This window comes from Electrophorus electricus, chromosome 26 (genome assembly GCF_013358815.1).
Source record: "Electrophorus electricus isolate fEleEle1 chromosome 26, fEleEle1.pri, whole genome shotgun sequence".
Lineage (NCBI taxonomy): Eukaryota > Metazoa > Chordata > Actinopteri > Gymnotiformes > Gymnotidae > Electrophorus > Electrophorus electricus.
This window is the reverse complement of record NC_049560.1, coordinates 7490281-7514707: the sequence shown is the minus strand read 5'-3', so window position 1 is coordinate 7514707 and position 24427 is coordinate 7490281. Positions and strand designations below refer to the sequence as shown.

Here is a 24427-nt window from a genome sequence, read left to right as displayed (position 1 = left end):
TAATAAGACACAAGCCACGGGGCTCCAGTGAAATACAGTTAGTTCAAGTTCAAAGTTCAAAAGTTCAGAAGGCTTTTATTGTCATTTCAGTACACAGCAAAGTACACAGCAAAAACGAAACAATGTTCCTCCCAGACCATGGTGCAACATAAAACAAAACAATTGCAAGAGACAACACTCTACACGAATGCAAACAATACAATACAGTGCAATATGTCATACAATAAAATACAGGACAGGACCAATACACAAAGAACAGGCAGTGCATTTATTTTTACCAGTACGCAGTACTGGAAATATGTAAAATTGGTTGTGCATAGCAGTCAGTGACATCCTATACTGAACACAGCAGTCACCGGTAGCAGCCAGAACAGTTCAGAGTACAGTGCTGATTTAATACAGTACTCTAGCAGCAAGTAGGAATAATGCGCAAGAGTGCAAAAGAACTTCAGCAACTAGTCCGATACAAAAACTGTGTGTGCGTGTGTGTGTGGGTGTGTGTGGATATGTATGTGTGTGTATGTGTGTGCACGTGCATGACTGTGTATAAGCATGTGTGTATGTGTGTGACTATAGAAGTGTCCATTTTTGGAATTGGAATTGGAATTAACCAGAGTTCAGGAGTCTAATGACTTCTGGGAAGAAGGTGTTGCACAGTTTATAGGTGAGGGACCGGATGCTGTGATACCTTTTTCCAGATGGCAAAAGGGTGAACAGTTTGTGTTTGGGGGGGTTGTGTGGGATCTTCCACAATGCTGGTGGCTTTATGGATGCAACTTGTTGTGTAGATGTCCGTGATGGAGGGAAGAGAGGCCCCAATGATCTTCTCAGCTGTTCTCACTATTCTCTGAAGGGTCTTTCAGTCAAAGACGGTGCAGTTCCCAAACCAGGTAGTGATGCAGCTGCTCAGGATGCTCTCTAAAGTACCTCTATAGAAGGTAGTGTTGCTGGGCTCTCTTGGTAATGGAACTGGTGTTCAGGGTCCAGGTGAGGTTCTCTGCTAAGTGAACACCAAGGAACTTGGTGTTCTTGACAATCTCCACTGAAGAGCCGTTGATGGCAAGCGGGGAGTGATCTCGCCTTGCTCCCCTGAGGTCAACAACCATCTCTTTTGTTTTGTCAACATTCAGATGAAGGTTGTTGGCCTTGCACCAGCTCACCAGTTCTCGCACCTCTCCTCTGTTTGCTGACTCGTCATCCTTGTTGATGAGACCCACCACGGTCGTGTCATCAGCGAACTTGATGATGTGGTTGGAGCTGTGCATTGCTGCACAGTCATGAGTCAGCAGTGTGAACAGCAGAGGGCTGAGTACGCTGCCCTTGGGAGCACCAGTACTCAGTGTGGTGGTGTTGGAAGTGCTGCTCCCGATTCAGACTGACTGAGGTCTACCAGTCAAGAAATCCAGGATCCGGTTGCAGAGGGAGGTGGTCAAGCCCAGTAAGCTCAACTTTCCAATCAGATGCTGAGGAACGATGGTGTTGAATGCTGAACTGAAGTATATGAACAGCATTCTCGTGTAGGTGCCCTATTTGTCCAGATGTGTGAGTGCCAGATGGAGTGTGGTGAAGATGGCATCTGTAGAGCGGTTGGAGTGGTACGCGATCTGCAGGGGGTCCAGAGAAGCGGGAAGCTGGGTTTAAATGTGCCTCATGACGAGTCTCTCGAAGCACTTCATGATGATGCATGTGAGTGCGACGGGATGGTAGTCATTGAGACACAACCCCGTGGGCTTCTTAGGCGGTAGTCTTGAAGCATGTTGGGCAATGGTGCAGCTTAGAGAGATATTGAAGATGTTTGTCAGGATGTCTGCAAGCTGGTCAGCACATTCTCTGAGCACACGACCCGGGATGTTGTCTGGTACAGCAGCTTTCCGTGGGTTAACTCCACGCAGAGTTCGCCTCACATCAGCCACAGTCAGGCACAGCACCTGGTCATTTTCTGGAGGGATGGACCTTTCCGCTGCAACATTGTTCTGTGCTTCATGCCATGCATAGAAGTCATTCAGTGCATCTGGGAGGGATGCATCGCTATCACAGGAAGGTGATGTTTTCCTGTAGTTAGTAATGGCCTGAATGCCCTCCCACATGCGCCGTGTGTCATCAGTGTCTCTGAAGTCTCCATGGGTCCTCTGTGTGTGTGCACGCACAATAGTGTGAGATTGACAGGAATGGAACACCAAACTGACAAGTGTTCATATAATCTGAAAATGGCAGATATTTATACAAAACATTCATTTCGGTTTTTTTCAATCTGATTCAAAGGCAGCAAACATGAACTGAGAACAAAAACACTAGCAAATATATTCCCCTTTCTCAGAACTGCTGTTGTTCATGATGAGATTTCACACCCCACCACCTCCATGTCTCCTTGCTGTTCACGGTGAATCCTACAGTCCTTTCTTTGGACTTTCAGCAGCAAGGATCCAGACTTCTAATATAATGCAAAAGCTTCGCCCAAGCTCCAGTCCAAGGTCTCGGCATCCTTTCCCTTTCAGTGGACCTGCACTGACGTCTCCAACTGCAATCAATCAATTAATTAAGTGAAGCTGTGATCTGCACTCACCACAACAGGTTTATGTTGTTGTGTCTGTGTGATGATCTTCTGCACCATGCATGACACTCTACTGGGAAGATTTCCTTGTACACCCTGTACTTTGAGAATAAAAACCTTCCGAGTCTGATCGCATCACATGATTTAGAGATATGGATTTAAAGTTAATATCATATTATGGTATGGAGTAGCTATGCAAAATCATGGCTTCCAAGACAGGAGGGTTACATGTGAAATGTGTACCAGCATAACAGCAGTCCCAATAACATCACGCATTAAGATGACTTTTGTTTTATCGTATGCTAAAACACTAATGATTTTTATTTTAAATGCCCTAAATAACATACTGAATTTGTCATGTGGAATATGTTAAAAAAAAACAAAGCCAGCGGAAATGCACTGTGAGTTGCACTGTAAGCTCATGGTTTTTGAATGTGAAAACAGTACATTACTCCAGGGTGGCCTAGGACCCAATGCAAACAGCCGCAATAAAATGAGTCTTCTCAAATGTTCCAGAAAACACTTTATTATCTCATCTATCTGAGACAATTATGTAAAAAATGTGTGGTTTTTTTTTTGTTGTTGTTGTTCTTTTTTTTCCTGTATTAAAAAAAAGTTCAGGCCACCCAATATATACAGCACAATACATATTCAGCATAGCATGTCATCGTTTAATTTGCCATTGTGCGGCATGTACTTTAATTTTATCACCTGTCACTGCACACATAGCTGGTTGCTCTCTATGGAATGCAAATGCAGTGTATCAACATGCACCATTAGGTTAGTCCCAGCCCTTGGGAGGAGACACACTTTTTGATTTGTGTCTTTTTTCTATTTTTTGCTGTATGTCAGTGGCAGATCAATAGATGAGCATTCTTCTGCCAATTTAATTTTCCTCCCTTCTCATTTATCATGGGCTGGTGAGTCATTGCCTGGGACACTTTAAAGACGCCACAGAATATGGCCTGCAATCACATGTAGAGCTTGGATAGTCCAGTGGATTTCAAAAAAGAGGCCATATACGGAAATTTACATTTAAAAAATTAAGTACAGAAACTATACTGTAATAAATGCAAAATATATTTCAGTACAAAACTTCTAATGTTAAGTGGTTAATTTCTGCGCCTTGTTTCCGCGGGATCACGGATGAGGAGCGAGCTCCTGCTCCTTAGTGCCCCCAGCTGGTCAGTGCAGGACATCAGCGCTGCTACAGACCACACACCAGGCCATGACTGAAGTCCTCACATCTGATTGTCTCACTGGCTCTGTTGGCATCACGCCGTTCTGCTGGCGTGAGCAGAGGAAAGATCAATCAGCGTTCATATTGTTCTGTTGTTCTCCGCTCGTCAAAGGTCCGAGCACGTCCACCTGTGTCGTTCGGAGAAACTCGCTCATCAAACAGGTATAACTAATGGCCTAAACGGCTGCTGTAAAAATGCATGTTTTTGGTCACTTCTCATAATTAATTACAAGCCTTTTTATTTTACACAAGGTGCTCCTATTTGGAAACACACAATAAAATTGTGACTGGACCTCAGTTTATCTGCAGTCTTCAGAAAGGAAATTAATTGCTTTCTTTGTCCTGCTTGGCTGAACTCTGTTCATATTATTACAAGTGCCAAGAGTGTTACAGTGTAACACCAGATTATATATTTCATGTGTTCTGTGTTTGAGGACATCGGATAAATGGAGGCATTGAAGAGCTATGAAAAGAGCAGACTGATCAGGTCTACGGAGGTGCAGCCATTCACTAGGTAAGAGGGAGACAGTTCACCAGAGGCTGCAATTGTGAAATTAGAATGATTTTTAATGCAACGCTGATGTCAAAGGCTGGTAGGAAGGCAAATAATAAAATAAGTAAGAAAAGGGGAAAAGACGAGAAATTGCTCAGACTCTTCGACATAACAGAGAGTATGGCTGATCTCTTCTACAGTTATTAAATACAGCCTAATGCTTGCTAAATGCTAGAAACAAAATCTAAGCACTGGATATGTTCGTTAGGCCAAGGTTGCAGAATGAATGAAAAAAAACAAGACTTTAACAGATGTATTCAGAATGATTAGAAGTACTCTCTGAAGTATTCTCTCGCTTGACACATTTTCACAACCCGTGGTTGGAATGGCAGGGTGGTAGTCTGAGAGCCCACTTCAGACTTCAGAGCCCATAGCAAAGATTTTGACCCATGAACATGACAAGAGCATCAACACGAGGAGAGATTTGCAATAGGACTTCGGCAAAGCTCAGGCCATATTTGGTTAATAAAGTCACCTTGAGTGGGTAAAAACATTGCGCCGGTCACCACATCACAATTAGGTAACCAGAACCACTGTTTTCCAGACAAGAAGCGCAATTCAAACTAATGACCTACTGATGGAGCCAAGTCCTCACCAGCCTGGTTTGTTTAATGGGGAAGACCACCGTTTCAGATAACATTAGGGCAGACCCCATTATGCCATTCATCCTCTGCCAGCAATGGCAATCAGTCTAATTGCCTGGGGTGAGGCGGCTGCTCATTGGGGGGAGGGGATCAGTGACTGGTGATCTTCATCAGGGTGGAAAAGGCTGACAAACCTGAGGCTTCCCTCGCCAGCCCCGGGGAAGGCTGGGACCACCGCCGCTGTGTTTAAGGGAACACTCCAGGATGGTTGCGGCCTCCCTGGCGCTGGCCTCGTCTGCTGTGATGGCGGGGCGGACAGAGGGCAGGAATCTTTCACACTGATAACCTGTTTGTCAGCTGTTGACACTAGGGGGACCAGTGATGCTACATCAGAGTGTGAAGAAGTGTGATGAAACACAGTAGCACATTTGTATGCAGCTACGCACTTTAATCAGTAATATTTACACTGCATTATGCGCTGTAGCGCTATAACGGTAACGCTGATTTTAAGCAACCGTCTGGCCTGTAGGATCTTCGGGTTGGGAGAACGCATGCAGCTACAGGCCTGCATCCCAGCAGAATCAGGAGGTGAAACTCGATCATAGAAAAGTACAGGCTTCACGAAGGCACTGCAATGGTACACGTCAAGTACTAGAACATTCATTACGAGCTCAGAAACAACGTCACAGGAATAACTGCAGCCTGGATCTGCTGGAAAAAAGAGATACTCCAATCTATTGAAACTAATCCTTTACGTTTGACTCTATGAATACTGAAGACTGAGAGGAGTGGAAGGAGAAGCCAGATAAAGGCTGGATATAAGCATTATTTAGGAACACGCAATTACTGACGATCCATTTTTGCAAATGACCTGCCTGAATGCGGTCAATGAATGAAGATTTCTCAGCACACAACACCGTGCATAACAATTCAGCATGCCAGATCCGGGACGGCAATTTCGAACCTGGAAGGCAAGTGCAATAATATGTCTATCCAATGTGATGGATATTTCCATCCTGCATTACTCTAATAGCATAGAAGGGAATCTCTTTAGTCAAGGAGACAAAAGAATCCAAAAGTACAAAGTACTGCTGCACAGTATTGAAAATGGTCCAACTGGCCTAAGTAATAGTGCTGCATTGAGATTTGTATGTGTCAACTGCAGTCCATAAACAAGTGGCATGTGAGCATAATGTACTAATGAATACATGCATCTTCAAGGACCCACCAACTGCCAAGTAACAGGCAGGAATGAATAAATATTAGTGTACATTTGTAAATCATATTACTTTGGCACTATTGTCATTGTGTAGTACAGTCACACAACGCTGTCAGTCAAGTCATATTAACACACGTAAAGTATGAAGTAAACAAAATAAAATATCCTGATGAAATGGAGCAAGAATACACACAGGATATCAACACCCTTCAGACATCCCATAAAAATTCATCATTTCATGGTCCAGGCTTTCATTTTGGAGTTTACTGCACTGTGCGAGAAGCCGCTTTGAAAGGCAGAGAAAGTGCGAAACCGGCAGCGCGCAGGCTTTGTAGGTCACGCTAAGCTAGACATTTCCTCTTCCCTCTTGCTGCGTCAAGTCGAAGTGCTCACAGACCCACTGTTCACGCGGCACACGCCAGCCCCTTTCCGGCTACCGCCAGCTCAGGAAGGGGGCACGTCGGCATTCCGGATGGCGAGGCTGCATACAGGAGGTAGCCGAGCGGGATTTCGTGGGGAGACCAATTCCCAAAGCAAGTGGATTTTGGGATATGAATGGAGACTGGTGCTGCCAACAAGAAATTAGGGTATTTATTCGGAAAAAGACACAGCCAGATTAGTGTTTCCAAATGGAGGGGGGAGAGGGGAAGAGAGAGAGAGACGGAGAGAGAGAGACAGAGAGAGAGAGAGACAGAGAGAGAGAGAGACAGAGAGAAGGTTTTAGCTGAAGGGTGGGGGATGTAAAGGTTTATACAGGCTTTTTTTGGTTCTTTCTTGGGCTTCTACACAGCCCATTAGCGCAATTCTCCAGTCAGAGAATCATGTCCCAGCAAACTAGCACACAGCGGTGTGTCAGCTCACTCCAAGAAACTCAGAACCAATAGGACATTTCAAATAAACTGAATCTAATAGTTAGCCCTCCGAAAGAAGAACTATCCGATTAACATGAAAAACACTGCTTGACAAAGTCTCACATATTACATTTATAGCTTTCAGTGATACGACAAGAGTTGACTTGAGATCTGAAGCGCTATGCCGCAGACGCATGAAGAACACTCCGGCAGATTTGAGGTTCATTAGCTCTGTTGACAGTTCTCCTTTCCTGACGGCAAGACAGCTCAGCGGTGAGAGCTATGTGCACTTCCACCGGCACTGCCGCAAACTCCAAACACGGCGAGAGTTGCCTGGAGATTAGCGTGTCTGCTCCACGGCTTAGGAGGACACTGTTGTGGCTAAACACCCTCCACTAAAATGCCATGATAATGAAAATGATTTTTCTGCATTAGACCATCTCTGAAGACTAATGTGAGCTGTTGTTGGTGGCATTACCCAAACTTAAAGAGGTTTCATTTTTATATAGGCCTAAGCCAATTAAGGTGTCCACATCCTTCAGGAACAGATACACTAGGCATGTCTGTCCTGATCCTTTAGAGGACACATGAATATCGAAGTCTTCATACATCTCAGAGCAGACGATATCCCGATTCATGTATAATAAAATAACCCGCTAGCTTACACCTGTTCTCAAACTCTCCATTCAGGTCAGAAAGGACTTCATGAACAGTTGAGGTAAAATTGTTGTGTCTCTGCAAAGACTGAAGTATGCAGCCTAGGCACTCTGCTGTAAGATGGACAAATAGTTCATGGATGGATGGATTCTGCGTCTATCAAAATGGACCAAGGACTGCAAAAACCTCTGCATTTTAAAAGGGGTAGAATTTAATAAAACGAAATAAAATGGAAGACAGTGAGGTCACATTACATGAGAATCAGATAAATTTTGTAATTTTGTGTTTCTGTAAAGAGAATGTGGAAAACAGAGGATATTGTCTTGCCGTCACTGTAAACTTTAATGTAGATCAGTTATTTGCATTTCTGTAGCATTAAATGTGACACACATGACATAACATTATTAAGGAATACATGACAAAGCACATGTGATCCTAAAGATTCATACAATTAATATGTAAACACTTACAAAACTGAATGCATGTGACAGGTCTTTTAGCATTATTGAGACATCCAGCACAAGACTGGTTCCCACACAGACACCTCCGTTTCTCATTACCCATCCACTTCAGCAGTTCTGTCCACTGCACTTAGCCTCCATTGTGTGCCGACACTGTTTTACAGGCAGTTATGCTGGTGGCAGCAAGCTCACCCATCACCCCGATATTTGTTCTCTATTCTCAGTTTAAATTCAGGGCAGCTGTTCTCGCTGCCAGATATAAACCACACAGGACTTCATTCAGCACAAGGGGCTAAAAGTTTGCAAGTTAAATCCTGAATGACAAGTTAATGAACAGTTTTGCCCGTCTTTTACAATAATGGCCGTGGAAATGAAATGTGCCTGTTTATATCCATAATTTCAACAGCTCGAATGTGTGGAGATTAGTGTACAAACAAGCTTTCCTACTTTATGATAAGTAATCAACGGGATAGCGGCTGCACCGATCAAAACCCCTATTACATAAAATGGCGAATATATAATCATAGCTCTTCGTTCCCTTCAACTGCTTGAACTGCCCCTTCACTTGAACTGGCAAACATACCTTTGTCTGGGCACATTGTAGTGAAGGTTTCAAGGTGCGAGACACCTGAAATTTTCCTTTTAAGAATACTGACAAGTTAAATAAACTCTGACAAGGTCAATTTTAAAGTTTTTAAAGTCAGGAAAAAGCATCACATTTAAAAGACAATCCACTCAGATATGCGTGTTAATGACCGCTGAGGATTAAAATTCGTTTACAAATTCGGCAAGACGTTGAAGGTCCTTTCCTCCTACTACAAGCCATAGCTAAGGATGAGGACCTGGTATTCTATTCAGTCGTTCCTTGTGTGAAGCACAGGATGGGTGGAGGGTCTCATTCATAACTTATTGCATCTTCCCTGGCATTTAGTGCTTTCATTCTTCAGTGTCAGGATCGACCCATGAGAGCTTGAGGAGATTTAACAAATGAATAAATGCACATCCTTCAGTTGCTTCAAGGGCAGAAGAAAAGAAACATGTCAAAGTGTGGATTTGCCGTAATTACCGTGGCATAATTGAAGAACTTGATTGGAATTCTTTAAGCGTAGTCCAGTGCCCTAAAGTAACAGTAACACTGTAAGAAGGAAAGAGCTGCATGTTATGAACTTGATGTTCCATTTTGTATCTTTTTACTTCTAAGGAAGGCTCATGGAGATCTGTTTCTACATACCCGGCCTGCACCAAATGATGTCATGACTCCATTACATTCTGAAGTCTCAGAGACCGTACGTGCTTCAGAGAAGCTGCTTGTATCACTGCACGAGAACAGTGTGAGAGTGCGTTCTCCCTGTGCAACCGAGCCCGTAGAACATTGGGCCACCCGGGGGAGAAGACAGCCGCAGCCATTAATCCCAAAGAGGGTCAGCACCAACTAACCACCAGCCAATCATTTTGCCTAACGAACCAACGAGACAGCAGTGAAATCCTTGTCTCTCGTCACTGACAACAGCATTTTGAGGCAGTCAGTTGAAACCAGCTAAGGGCCAATTTAACAGAGCCGCTGGTAGCTTTGTAAGTTGTGAATTATCTGATGACGGAATGCTGTGACGGTTCCTTCAGAAGTAATCTGTCACCCACACTGTCGCTTTCTTATCTCACTGCCACCAATGTGAACTTGTGTGTATTTTTATAGACAAGTGTGAATCTATGCGCTGCAAGAAATTTGGGACAATGTTGTTGAGTAGTTGTATGATATACATATGATTGTAGTGTATATTACCCAAAAACATTTTCATTGGCTCAGAAGAGCTCATCATAATGCCTTTCACAGTGCTTCTCTTCACTACATTCACTGCACGTTAAAATGTTCAGTAACAATAGTCGGGATAGGCAGGGCGTCACGCCCCGGCTGGTACCCAGCCGGCCTTCTCGACCCACACGCACATCACCAGTTTATTAGTTACTCCCTTCACCTGCTCCTCAATACTTTCTCCATATTTAACTCCCACACGTGCACGAGTCCAGTGCTTCGTATTGCTGGTCCCAAATCTGCCATTACGGACTGTGTTCCCAGCATGTTATTATTTGTCCTGCTTGCAAAACTGATGTCTTTTCTTTTATTCCCTTATTTTTTCTTTGTGCGTTTCATTAAAAAATACACCCTGGTTACGGTCATACGCACCTCGCTCCTGATGATGAAATGGTAAACCTGGACATTAAACCTGTTGGATATGTTGGAAAGCAATACAAGTCACTAACATTTTAGCGCTTGCAATGAAAAACCTCAAATCAGCCACTTCCCCTTCTTGTGTAATCAGTTATTTTAGTTTTTGATTTCATAAAACTTTTACGTTAAATAACGCTAAATATGCATTATTTAGAATCACCTTACTTCATTCATTTGGGCATTTAAAAATAAAAAGTGCAATAATACTTTATAATATTATTTCCACTTTGTAGAATATGAGAAACCTGTTAATGGACAGTAAATGTATTGTTTTTCGTTGCAAGGGATGATTTGTTATTACGGTCCTATTTTTAAAGGGATGTTTTCCATAGCAAAAATGCTAAGAAAACAATGGAAAGTGACTACAAGTTTTGTTCAGGTTGTCTTCCTGCTTGTAAAATGAAATACAGCAAGCCACTGAGCTCACACTGTGACTGTACTGAGTTTGGTTTGATAAACGCAGGAAAAGGCTTTAGCTCCTGTCACGTTATTAGACAAAAGAGAGACACGGTCAGGACACTGCCGATAGGGCCCTTATGAGACGTCAGAGCAGAACGAAAGAATCCAAGTCAGCTCAATAACTGATTTGATATTTGTCTTAAACATAAGAACAACATATGCACAAGTGCACAAATGAACGCGTGAGCGGAAAGTTGGTGAGACATTTTAATCAGGACTTCGGGTGGTGACAACATTGGTGTCACAGTTAGCATTGGCTAAATTCAAACACTCTACAAACATGAACCTGGCAACAACATGTTACTCCATGCAACTCCATTCTAAAGAGAGCAAATATACATTAGGGTAGAATTTATGGTGGGAAAGCCTGCAGTCTACATGTCAGAATTAAAAAAAGAGTTTGGGGAGAACACAAGAAAAAGCTTTTTTTGGAACTTTGAACATGCTGGTTCAGAGAATGAGATCAGGTATGCTAAACTGTGTGGTTCCAATAATATGATTAAGTACACTCAAATAGGAAAATAAAGATGCAGACTCAAGCATTAATTGAAGAGAATAGCAGACCCGTGTTTATTTGCAGGTCAATATAACAAATGAGGCATAGTCTGGAGAATGTCTAACAGTCCCAGGAGGGCTCGATCTCTATACACTTTCTTCAAGGACAGTTACACAAGCACTTTCTTTTTTTTACATAGTACTCTTAAGGGTTTTCACCATTATGTCCAAATAAATCAAAAGGCAATATCAAGTCTGCTATCATTATATCCAACCGTGAGTTGTTTTGTTTTTTTAAAAAGTGATCTCATTCAAACCACCGGTGCCCATCGCGATAATATTATTTCTTCCAGCAGCAACCCGAGATGTCCTGGCCTTAGACTGAGACCTCTAAAGGCCTGACACAGAGGTCTTCTGAGGCTTTACACTGTGGTCTAGAGAGGCCTTTTTACCACATAAATTCTGTTTGTTTTAGACCTTGCACATTTTTCTGCTTACAATATCATTTTATTACCTCAACTGTAAGATCAGTCATCTTCTATTATGCAAATGTAGTGTTTCTTTCCAACAAGTGGTCTCCCTGACTAAGCGCGTGTGTGTGTAATCACGAGTTATAATATCTCCTCATGTATAATTCAAGGATCTGTTCAGGCATGGATATATTAAAGCATGTATATATATCCTATCTAAGGGAATGTGTTCTTGTGTGATATGCTTCTGGAACTTCTCCATGGATAGCTGGCATTAGAGACAGTTTGCCGGCCTGTCTGGAAGGGGGCGATCCCTATTAACCTTCAATTGAACACCCAACGACCCACAATTCCACCCTTTCTCTGATGCAACAGTACACGGCGAACATCTTAAAGCAGTAATCCTGACCTGAGCAAGAAGATGTACGTTAACATCTTCATAGTGCAATGACAGCAGAGCAAAAAAAAGAAAGAAAAATTACAAAAAGAAGAATTCCAAGCAGATGGACTTGCTACACAACCACTGTTAGAAGAGGTGGCGTTGTGCTGCCCTTTGAGAGTCCTTTGCCTAAGTGCAATGTGGCAGATTAAAAGAACTGAAAAGTCCAGTCTGCCCATTTAGCCCTGAGCTCCGGGATGAAGAGAGCAGAAAGAAGAGCAAGCGATCCAAAAATGGCGGTTGTGACCTGAACAGGAGGAGCACGCGGTAACAGGAGGATGGCTAATATCGGGGTCTCCTGGCAGTCCTGCGTCACTGGCATGCGCACAGTCCTTCTAGAATCAACTGTGGATGCTGCCTGCCAGAAGTCTGACAGCGGGGAAGCATTAGCTCTAAAGCAGGATGCCAACTCTCTCCATCCAGTTTCATGAGTTTTTTTTTTTTGTCAGCTCACCTACCCCCTTCAACTAGTTTTATTAACCGCAAAGCAGGGTAGATGGCTTTGGAATATAATGACGGGTCAACGCACATGCATTATGATTCAGAAAACCCAGGCTGAGGTCACCGCACGATGGTGCACGCATACACCCTGCACCCCTACTCACTACAGTGTGAAAGGGGTTGCCTGGCCTTGCTGGGACTTGCTTGTTTCATTGCGTGTGATAAAACACTGTCCCAATCCATACAATATCTTATGCAACACAATGCAACGTTTTCTTCTAATACCGCAAAAAAAAACCCTCTCCCTTTAGATATACCATTCCTGTCTCACCCTTTGTGGTCATGTTAGTTTGTGGTCATGTCTTTTTCCTCACACTCAGGCCTTCTATCAGAAGCCAGGGAGTTTGAGGATACGATGCAATATTTTTGCTGTTCCTAGGACACCACTCTTCTGGACTGAGGCTGATGTCCATTCCTGAGGTTTGTGGAAGACACTCCTCCAGCTCCTGTTTCTATCAGTTGGGGCTGCCAAGAGACGCTTCCTCATCTGCTCATTCTCGGTTCGTGAATATTTTGTGCCTCATGCTGGATCTTACAATTTGTAAGCCCCTGTCCCTTCGCAAGCCTGCCGGTGCTCAGCCTTTGGACCTTGAGTGGAGTGCCCCATGCATTCTGAGGAGTGTGGCATTGGCAGCTCCCAGGTCTACCCTTGGCCAGCTAACTGTGCCTGCTGCAGCCTCAAATGCTAAACCCCCAAGTATTTGTTACCAGTGTAGTTTATTTAAAGATCTGAAACATGTCTTGCATAAATTATATACATTAAGTGGTACTATTACATTTAATTTCTTAGCTCAAAATGTTCTCAAATAAATAACCATGAAGAGCTGTAATTAAAAAAAAAAGGCAGGACATCATTTTCGATTTTCAGATAATCACTTTTCTAGTTCAGCTTCAATTTAGTTTTAATCTGTGTACTCCTTAGACACTATCAAATTTAAGAGGCCAAGTTCATGATTCCATATGTTGCTTTACAGCTATCCTTGGGAACGATGTGGATCACCAGTACCCTGATCAGCCTATACAGCCATGCCACGTTTCGCAGTAATATTTGGTAGACTTTCCTCCTGGAACTAAGTGAAACGCATTTGGATGCATGCGAAGGAAAACTCTGCTTCATCACATCACTTACATTCCTAAAGCAAAATCTCCATTACACAGAAAAGACGAACAGTACAAGTACAGTTGCATAACCCATCTCCAGGAAATGGAAAAAAAAAAGAAAAAAAAGTCTAAGGCTAAGTTTTAAAATTATGCACACGTATTGGGAGTAAATGAGTAAAGGCTAGAACCACTTAGCAGAAATCTGTGTTATAGATAATAGTGTATGGACATGTTACTTAATCTGTGAAAGTCTTAATGAAAAATTCCTCTTACCTACTTTACCTCTTAAATTTTAATGGCTTTCCTGGACACACTCAGTGTGCAATCCAACTAAGAATTTCCCAGCGTCTTACCAATGAAGGCATATAAAAGCTATGCTAATTAAATTCTACATCTGGGATCAATAAAACGACAAACGGGAACCTTGATCTTGGGAGGGATCCGAGACCCTTCATTGGAGAGAGCGGAAATCTTTAAACTTTAAATGCTCATTCATAACTAAAGAGACGAGACATCCTTTAGAATTTAGTGGGTGAGAGGTCAGATCAATATAGACAACTTGCTGATGTCAGTGTGTGTTTGGCTAATGGCTAATCACTACTCTAATGCCAAGAATATGGCAGAACCACAAAGAAGAAATATTTTTTTGCAAGAAAATCACTAATGGTTTTTTTTGTTTGTTTTTTTTTTTTTTTACGGTGTCCCACTGAGACAGTTAGTGGTTCTAGGCCCACAGCAACTTCCCTGAAAAAGGTATATCAATTTAGAATATTAGACAAGACGTAGTGCTGCAAAGTACAGTCCATGAGTGACGCTTACTTTGTTCTCCCATGGTAGCTTTTGTGTGTTTCATCTCCATTAGCTAAAGTCAAGCTATGTAAGCAGCATATGTTTTCATGGAAGATAGTTCCATCACTGCTAACATCAAACTGAGTCATTGGTGCGGCTATTGTGCACCAAGTACAATTCCAGCGAGGCCAGGATGCACACAGTAAGCGCTCTGTCACTCGCATGCATCAGGGACAGATATCTCTCTGTGAAACCTCCAGCCTGGGAGGCAATTTGGACTATCACTCCCACACACCTGTACACCATTACAACTTATCTTCCACTGGTTTCTCCAACCTCACTTTCTGGGGCTTCTTCAATTTTATACTTATTATGGGTTTGTTGGTCACCCCCAACCAGCCTCCGCTCAATAAGCCGCCGTCACAGAGTCGGATGGACAGCTCTCTGTGCAGTGGTGCGAGATTGTAGCATGGAGAAGCATGTGGGAAAATGTGGAACATGTGAGCATGTCAAGGTCAGTTTTCATAGCTCACCGGTGTCGTTTGTGCCTGCCTGGTCATGTCTGTGCCCATAACAAATAACCCCTCTATTGTTTGCAGTCATTTCACACTGGCTTTAACAGCGCACTTTCCTCACCTGAGGTTGGAGCTTGGGAGATTGGGGAAGGCTCAGTCCAGCTCGACCTGAAGGCCAGCGTTATCCACAAAGCTTAGGAGGCATTTGTAAAGGTAGAGCAATTAGATTACTGAGCAGTCAGACACCATAACAGTATGACAGTGCTTGCATGTAGGCCGGGGCGATGTAAGATGATGTTGTGAGCATTTTCCCTGAAATGTGATATTCAATATATCAAGATTTGTTTTTAAAACACTATAGTAATTGAAGTTCAGCATCATCATGTGTCACTATATAAAAGTTTTCGATGCAGAGTATAAATCTTGGTACATCTTCCCACAAATCAAACTAAGCAATATCAGAAAAACAATAATAATATAAAACATCAAAGGAAATAAGTTTACTTTCCTGTTAATGAATTTCAGTGTTAGATATTTCTGATTTCATGTAGTCCAAAGAAATAAGATCAAAAACAAATGACTTAATAAACTATTTTGTTTCAAAAATTTTTGCTAGTTACTGTCATCTCAGTTAAATATTCTCTCCCACCCAAACCAACAGCCACAGGGAATTCCAAGGGGTGTTGTAACATAGACGAATGCTTATAAAAGTAATATTAAAGCTCCCTCAGTCAGAATAGCTGTGAACAAACCCATCTTCTCTCAACATATCCCACCATCTTTTCTTACTGGTTCCTTCATTCCTGTATACCTTTGAGACCCTGTTCTCAATTTTGACTTTTTTGGTATTAAAAAATTCCAAAATGTAAATATATTTTACAGCCCTATAAGTTTGTTCTAGAAGTAGAGATGCTTGACCACACCTTTTACACGATCATGGAAAACTACACTGACATTCTCAGAAAATAAATCATTATCCTAAGAATGTGCTCACCATGCCAGGCAATACTGAGAGATAACTGGCTTTCATAGTGTTGATTAAATTCATTGATTTTTATTCTGCACCTTGCTGCTTTCCTTTATGTGCCATAAATGGTCCATCTGACCAAAAAAAAAAGAAGTATTAACCCTCCTATTGGTAAACTGTTACTCTGCAATACAAATACAGGTTTATGAGAGATTAGAGCGGCATTTCCCACTACAGGTCCTGGAATACCCCAGCACTGCAATGCTTTGTGGTTCCTTTGCATTTGAAACTCTTGAGGGGTTTGTTAATTAGCCCATGTTTTGGGAGCAGGAAAAAAACACAAACACAAACATGCGGCATGTGCCACTGCAGGGGCACTCAAAAAATAAATAAATAAATAAATAAATTCCGGATTATGGTAATCCAGAGGTTCCAGTCAAAATTCAAAGCAGGATTTTGATAGGCCAAAATCTGCTGGGAATCGGCTTCATTTGGCATGTTGCTGCTTTATCTTTTAACTCTTTAATATGTCGGCCTCACTCATAAATTTAATTCCACTTGGTCATAATTAGAGGCATAATATATTATTCAGAGACCCACCTCATCTGTATCTGATCTGTACCTCTGCGACCATAGCCCACGGCACCCTACGCACGGACTACTCATAAAATCCACTGCTACAACATTTTGAATAGGCAAATTATGAGCTAGCAGCTTTTCTTCCCTTTGCAGCAAAACAGTAGCATGATCCTACAGTACAGCAAAGCCCAGTAGTACCATGTTGAGATCTATAGAGCTCTGTCCCATTATGATTTATAGTTGGACCTTAATGTTGCTGTGTCTGGTGATTTGCACATTCCAGGGCATTGTTTCAGGAAACACAGGGATTATTTTGGTGTGTTTTTGTTTTTTTACTGTCATGCCCCATATATGCTTTAATGTTTCTGGATGAATTTTGCATTTTTGCTACAAAACAAAGAAAGGAATGTGTTATGTATTTATACATATTCAAATATTTTAGAATACAGGCTTTATAGACCAATTTAATAAGTGAATGTTGAATTTCCAGAAAATCAATTCCTCTTTTGGTGATGTTTTGTTTGATTAGTGATGTCTCATTTGGTGCTCTCAGATTAGTACTGTCTCATGTGCAGATATGATTAGCATCAGATTGTCAAATATGATTATCATATGAATATCATGGAAATATGATTATCATCTCATTATCATTCACATTTGTCCAACAGGTTTCTCACTTGAGTCTGATGACATTTTCCCTATTTATGTATTATTAAAATGTTCACATTACAAAATTCCAAACCAGACTAGTATTTGCATATCTCTAATGTTTTTGCCTCCTTTAACATTTCAAAAGTACATGGTCATTGATGGCAGTAAACGGATGGCTTACACTATGTCTTAAGGGATGTGATTTACCTGTGAAGACATGAGTAGCCTTTTTTCAAATAACCTCTTTTAACAGCATTTAAACATTCTTTGAAATCAGTATTGGTCATATCAAATGGATGCTCATTTCAAACTGTGACCTTCACAGTGTACTTGGGTAGCCTGTCTGTTAATAGAAATTCAAAATTTAAAACCAAGAATTTGATGGGTGCCCAGACAGCCACATCAGTTTCTTAATACAAAGTGCCTGCTGAAAGCAACTTGAAATATAGAAATATTATATATTGTATATATCCACAAACACACTGCATATATCCTCAAACACATTCATTGTGTGCAAGTGTTGCAAACATCGTTGGCCAATAAGACGTTTAACAACAAATGTGGTGTAGGATGAAAACACTGAAAGGCTGTCTTCAGACCTGTAAATGCACTGAGGCAGGATGCTGGGTTCTAAGCACTAGAGCTTCTCTATCCACGTCAGCTCCTCTGCAGTATTTTCCCACACTTCCAATTACTCACTCACTGTTGTCTGCGTAACAGGCTACAGCGGGAGTGAGCGAAGCTTTCATACTGATTAGCAGATTGCTGAAGAGGTTTACAGCCCGTAAAGGTGTTGTCAGTCAATGATCTTCACTGGAGCAGCCCCATGACAGATTTTCAAGTACCACACACTCCAAGACCCATTCAGAAACTCAGAATCAGAGGGATTCTGTATTTTCAAACAGTAGTCTATTCCAGAGCTGTTGATATAACACACAATGATCTTGGCACAATTTGCATTGAAATCCAAAGTGGTTGAAGTGATATGGATTAATATGATAAAACTTAATAAGGTGCAGAGTATTTCTGTTAAGCGGTGTGATATTTTCACATTGAATTAAGAAACTGTCCAAAGTGATTTTAATGAGTGGATATTAAAGAAGACAAATGTGTGTGCATTCCCTTTCTGGCTGTAAGATTTACAGTGTGCGATTTTCGCCCCCTTTTAATTTCTTAAAGTACCTTGTGATGTAAGTGGTTTTCTATGGCACTGCTTCCAGGTACTGCAGCACACAGGGGCAGCCATGACGGGTGCAAAACCCAAAGCCCACTTAAGCAGACTGGGAAAGCGGTCAAAACTGATATTAAGACCTGTGGTCTGTTGGGTCAATAATAGGCAAGAACAACTAAAGGTCATTGCAGTGGAGAAGCTTAAAACTGACCAACAGACAAATCAATGTATATGAGTTATTTCAAGAACTAAGGTCAGATCATCTTTAAAAATGATATTAATGTGATATTAATTAATATTAAGCAAAGCCCATACAAGGTTTACACTACATAAATGTCAAATGCACAGACTTGATTGCATCTGGTCAGTCTGGTAAATTCTGGAATAAATATTTTTCTTTTGCAAAAAAATATGGCACCAAACATAAATAATTTAAAGATGGATTATAGTCCAACCTCGAGGACTCAGAAGATCTAAAACATTATCATATTTCACGGTAAAAAAACCGCACATGCCCTTTCTTTAGAAGTTCATTAACACATCGCTAAACCAGTAGTCTTTGTATCCGCAAAGAAAAGTAACGTGTCATTGCATTAAATCAGCATAAAATTCAAATTAGTGTCTCAAGAGGACATCATATAATATGAATATACAGTCATCTCATTAATTAGCCAATTACAGTACTGCCGATAAGAGTAGCGGAGTGAAAGACGCGCTTGGCAACAGTTGGATACCACTGGATGCGCAGCCTGTGTTTCAGCCTACCAACAGATTTCCGAATCAAATCTTGTAGCCTGTAAGGTTTAGAAGGATTCAGGTGGCAAACCCAATTGTTTCAGATCACGTGAATAAATGCTCTATTTTTAGCAAACCTTTGCGACCATAACGCGTCAAAGTTTAATCTCTACGTATTTCAGCTGACAAAATGGATGTAAAACGTGGCAGTCACTTAATATGAGGACTTGTAAACGTTTACCTGAGTTTTGAGTGGTTCTCCGTGTTCAATAATACTTATGAAAGGAATTTCCAAAAAGGATGACATAAATTCCACTTGGAGTATTTCTTCCTGGGTTTGGGGGAACGCGAGGACAGCAGAAACCCCCCGGACCACTATGGACTGACAAAGACACCTGAACAGCGACTCGGGGTCTCCGTTCGGGGGCTCGTAAGGCACCACTTCCAAGCTCAAGTTGTAGGGAAGAAAGTTGTTTCCAGTGTCGGCGATACCGCCGAGGGCGCGGTGCAGGGCAGCCTGCACCCTGATGGGCTGGCGGGGAGGCAGGAGGACACCCAGGCGCACCGTGTGTCCTATCTGAGCGAGGATGTGGCACGGCTGGGGATGAAAGTGACCCGGGTCGATGAGGGAATGGAGAACCACTTGGAATCCGAAGTAAAAGTATGCCAAGAATCTGGAGAAGATTAAATTCATCCTGCTTCGCTCTCAGACGGAATGAGGCATCGTCAGAAGATAGCATTGCTTGTCCTATTTTTCTGTCCTCTTTTGTTTTGCTTTAATGTCCTTTATTCCTTTTTGGCTAGGAATGGCATGAGCAGTGATCTATGGAGTTACAGAGCGAATGTGTGATACTGCTCAAGAGGGGAGGGGGCGCGCAATGGGAAGGAGGAGAAGCCGCTCTACTGTCATTGTGTTAACACTAAGCCATCGAGGGCAAAAGGGAGAACAGCATGAAACAAATGATCCCTCAACAATCCGGGCAAGCAATGCTTTTTTTTTCTTTTTGTAAGCATTTTTTATTCCATTTCTAATAGACATTTTTGATAGTTGGCCAAATAACTGTTCAACTGTACCGGAATTAAAACGATATCTACCGCTTAAGAAGCAGTGTAAAGGGGCAATAATGAGGTGAGACAAAAAACAAATAACCCAAGTTATAATACCCATTAATGTCTTGATTAATCGCCTTTAAAATAAAAATAAAAATTAAAAAAAATTAAAAAAAAGAGTGCCAAATGCAGTGGATTATTTTAAAGAATCAAAATCCTGGAATTTATAAATAAAGCAAAAACAACGAAAAATAGCTCGTGGCGGCTTCAGTAGGAGAATGGCTTGGTTAGGAGTCAACACGCTGACCTTGCTGCTAAACTGGCATAAGCAAGCTGCACTTAGTAACACATGGTGCCAAATTACGGCTCCACATCTGAACGAAGCCTTACGCCCACAGTATGGGACCGCACCTGACAGAATCGTGCAGCACTTCTGCAAAGTGAATTCGCACCCCAAAAGCGCTGCTTGTGAAACTCCATCTCCCAAACCATCGGTAACTCTTCAAAGTGACATTGCACGACCACGCAGCCATTAAATCATGTTTGTCCGATCAGTCCCACCTGTATTGAATGCGTAATGTACGTCTCGCACCTCGTGCTGTCGAAGGGGGAGACCATAAGCTCGAGCTCATTAAGGAAGCCCCGTCAGCGCGCGCCTGCTTCTTTTGAGCTCCCCCTCCCTCGAGCCAATTTTCAGGAGACATTATTGATTAGCGCGCAGCGTCAATTGATGCGAACTACCTTCAAGCTGCTTGTTAATGCCAAACACCAGCAGAGCCAAAAGATCCAGAGCCACTCACTCCGAGTTCGTAATTTGCCCCTGACAATGCTCATTTAACCGATTCGACCTCGGTGTTTGGGTTCTGTCACCTTTACGATCGACGTTGACGACTGAAAAGGGAAAAGTGACCAAGGAGTCTCATACACGTACTGCAGTCCTCGAAAGACAAGTACAGTCTTCTGTACTTTCAGTGCTTGTGAAATGTATATGTTAACAAGAGATTAAAAAAACCTTTCCTAACAGCAATACAACAGCAGTTAATCTGTGAAAACGGTAATAATAATAAAAAAAGTGAATAGTAAAAAGGTTGCAAGAAGCCAATATGATTATCAGTAGTATCTCAAAAAATCAGCTGAATGATATTTAAAAAAAACAAAACATTTAAGGTCAGGTAAACCTTACAGGTTGACATAAATAATGCAGTCATAACAAATATATAGGCCTAAATGCCTTCCATGCTTGAATACTAATGAGTATCCTTGTAGATTTTAAATTTGATCTGAAATCCACTGTAAGTTGGAACTTACTTCTTATAAACCTGTTTCAAGACCGTTAAGTCAGTAGTCACTGTGACTGAACTTACTCTTTTAGGACCACTTTGGGATCTAAATGTGGCCAATCATTTTGTGAAAGTAGACTTTCCTGGGACAACTCACTTCTCTTTCAAAGCTAGTAGGGCCACATCTTGTCCCGTCAGTTCCTTTCAGAACACAGCACAGTACTCTGCTGGTAAACGTCACAGTGCTGTTTTAAGTTTCCCTAGCAGTCTGCACCACCATATAAGTGTGAAATGTAAGAGCGAGTGCATTCGAGTGTTCTGCTGCTGTCAGGTAACTCACTGCACCTCTGCATGGAACAACTATTATACCAATTATAGAAAGGCAGAAATCCCAAAATTCCACTGTGACCAAATGACCAGAGCCAAGCAATTAATCAAATCTGGGTTGGACAAACACTGATAAACTGCAAAATGGAGAAAGCACCATCCATTCCGAAGATCCAACAGTGAGGTGGAAGAAACATGGAGAAGTGTGATGGTGTAGAAAAAAAACCTCAATACAGAGAAAGGGAGAATGTAAGCTGGGATGGAGGGGTTTAAAGAGATATTTCTCCCAAACTTCACATGTTTGGGACAGACTGGATTTTTTCTCTTTATAATTATTTTCTAAAGGAAATTGGTCATTTTTATTCCACAGCTGTGTCCAGTTCCCTCCCAGTCCTGTCAGGCTAGTGCTATTTAATTCATCCTTCCTCACATGCCACAAAATTTCATTCACGATTGTGTGCATCTGTCAGTAGCCTGCACTCCTAATAAACCATCTGCCAAATGATCAAACCACCTCAAGCACTGAAGAGCTTCGCAAGTCAGGCAAGCTAGCCATGAATATTCCACGAAGCACAAACTGACTGTTACACCTTCAGCATTCCATGAGCTTCCAAGTCTCCAATTCCAGTTGTACATTATTACAGAACAGTTCCATCTTAAGGAATGAGAGGTGCTTCAATTCCCCATCTGTGGTGTCACGGAACATGCTCGCAGAAGTTTTAAATCCTGCTATACAATTACAATCTAATCCCAAGCAGCCTTTATTTCTTGAACTCACTCTGATTGCAAAATATCTGTACACAAAAGGATGGCACTTTTGTCTGCGCTGCTTGTATTCGAAGTCATCAGACCATTCAAACTCTGCTGAAGCCATATTAAAGCAGAAATGGCTCCACCGGCTCTCAACTAGCCACTACACAGAAAGGAGCTAGAGAGCTGTTGACATTTCCTGGCATTCACGGTGCTGCTGCTTTGTCATTTAGGATCCCAAAAGTAAGAACTGCCAGTCAAAATGATAGAAAGTTTGCCAGAAGTCTGTGATGTTCAAAAGGGTGAGAAAGGGATAAACAGTGTTGTCACTGATGCATAAAGATTTCTGTTAATTCATTGCTTCCTTTTACTTCAGCTTTTCCTATGTTCTTGAATTTCTACTGATTTCCTGATATTTGAGAATAACTACACTCCAAACCGAGTTATGCTATGTAAATTACTGATCAGTATACGGCATTTATTGTAGTAGCAGCTCAAGAGTTGGTTTTAAAATTCACAACTGGATCCAACCAATTTCTCTATATTTTCTGATTCTGTCCTTTCTCATATGAACAAACCCATCAGCTGTAATCTCGGGAGCTGGGCTCTTGTGGTTAAGGCCTGGTACCAGAGCAGTGCAAAGTGGGCCTTGGTGGAGCTCACCTCCCCTACCCTCTGCCTCATTAGGGGGGATTGAACAGGACAGGTGCAGTCCTGTTGTGTTCGAAAAACCAGGAGCATGTCAGCAGATGCTGGTCCTAGCCGACGGCCATGGGCAAACCCCAATGGCGTCTGTGTTCTCTGCAGTCTGGATGCACATTATTTGGAAGTAAATCTTTGCAAAAATTGCATAGAATTTGTCTTTTCCCCCATTATGTTTAGTTTAGTCCCCCGCCGCTTCAAATGTGATGTAAATGTCTCGCACAAAATACCATGGTGGGTTGTCCTCGTCTCATTTTCACTGCTCTGGAATATACTTCATTCTCTTTTGGGGTATACTTAGATATCCTTGCTCCATAATGTATGCCCTTTATCCTACTTTTGTATCGACACAGTTAAGTTCAGATAGCACGTTTATCAGTTCCATCTTGCTGTTAAATCTGTCTCTCTCAGAACTCTGCAAATTTAGAATATCAACCAGTGTCATCACTATATCTTCTGGGTGGGCTGTATTTTTTTTTTTTTATAAACACACTGGTTGATAGAGGAAATCACCAGTAACTGCCAATTAATGAACAAAACATTGAGTCTGTGCTCTAAAATTAGTATTGCTGAAGACACTGCACTGATTGATCTGTGGCAGCAGAGTGAAGACTGCAAATTTACAGCCGTACTTTTTTATGCAAGTCCATTTGGAGATTGCTCTCTGCTGAATTCAGAAGGCTGCTTTGTAAGGGGATCAGGGAGGAGATTCAGTTGGCTCACTGATCAGAAGTGCTGCAGGACCTCCAGTGTACTTCAGACCCCTCTAGCCCTGATTTTCTGAGTGCACCTCATGATCAGGTCCTGGGCCTCTGAGAACATCCTCTTCCTGTCTTTTGCCCTTCTTGCCTACTCTCACAATCCATTTTATTAGATACACTTACTGATTGATTTATTTCAGAAATCTTGTAGTTGTATCATCTAAGATGATCTCCATCTATAGCCATTCATAATTTTATATCCTCCAATTGTTCATCAAGAGTCAGTTTATGACAACATGACTTCAGTATGTGGCATGTCGTGTGAGCAGTGACCCACTAACAAAGTCTGCATGGCACTAGTTTTTAATAGTACTAATAATACACTTACAAATCCACATCCAA

General features: G+C 41.8%; 1 protein-coding gene across 1 annotated transcript in view; it reads right to left on the bottom strand.

The window, feature by feature from the left end:
• Window positions 1-20036, bottom strand: part of grin3bb (glutamate receptor, ionotropic, N-methyl-D-aspartate 3Bb) — a 38495-nt gene extending 18459 nt beyond the window's left edge. The window contains exon 1 of the mRNA XM_026996795.2: window positions 19457-20036. Within this exon, the coding sequence (XP_026852596.2) occupies window positions 19457-19909 (453 nt within the window). The 5' untranslated portion in view covers window positions 19910-20036. The remainder of the gene's footprint in view (window positions 1-19456) is intronic.
• Window positions 20037-24427: the final 4391 nt, after the last annotated feature.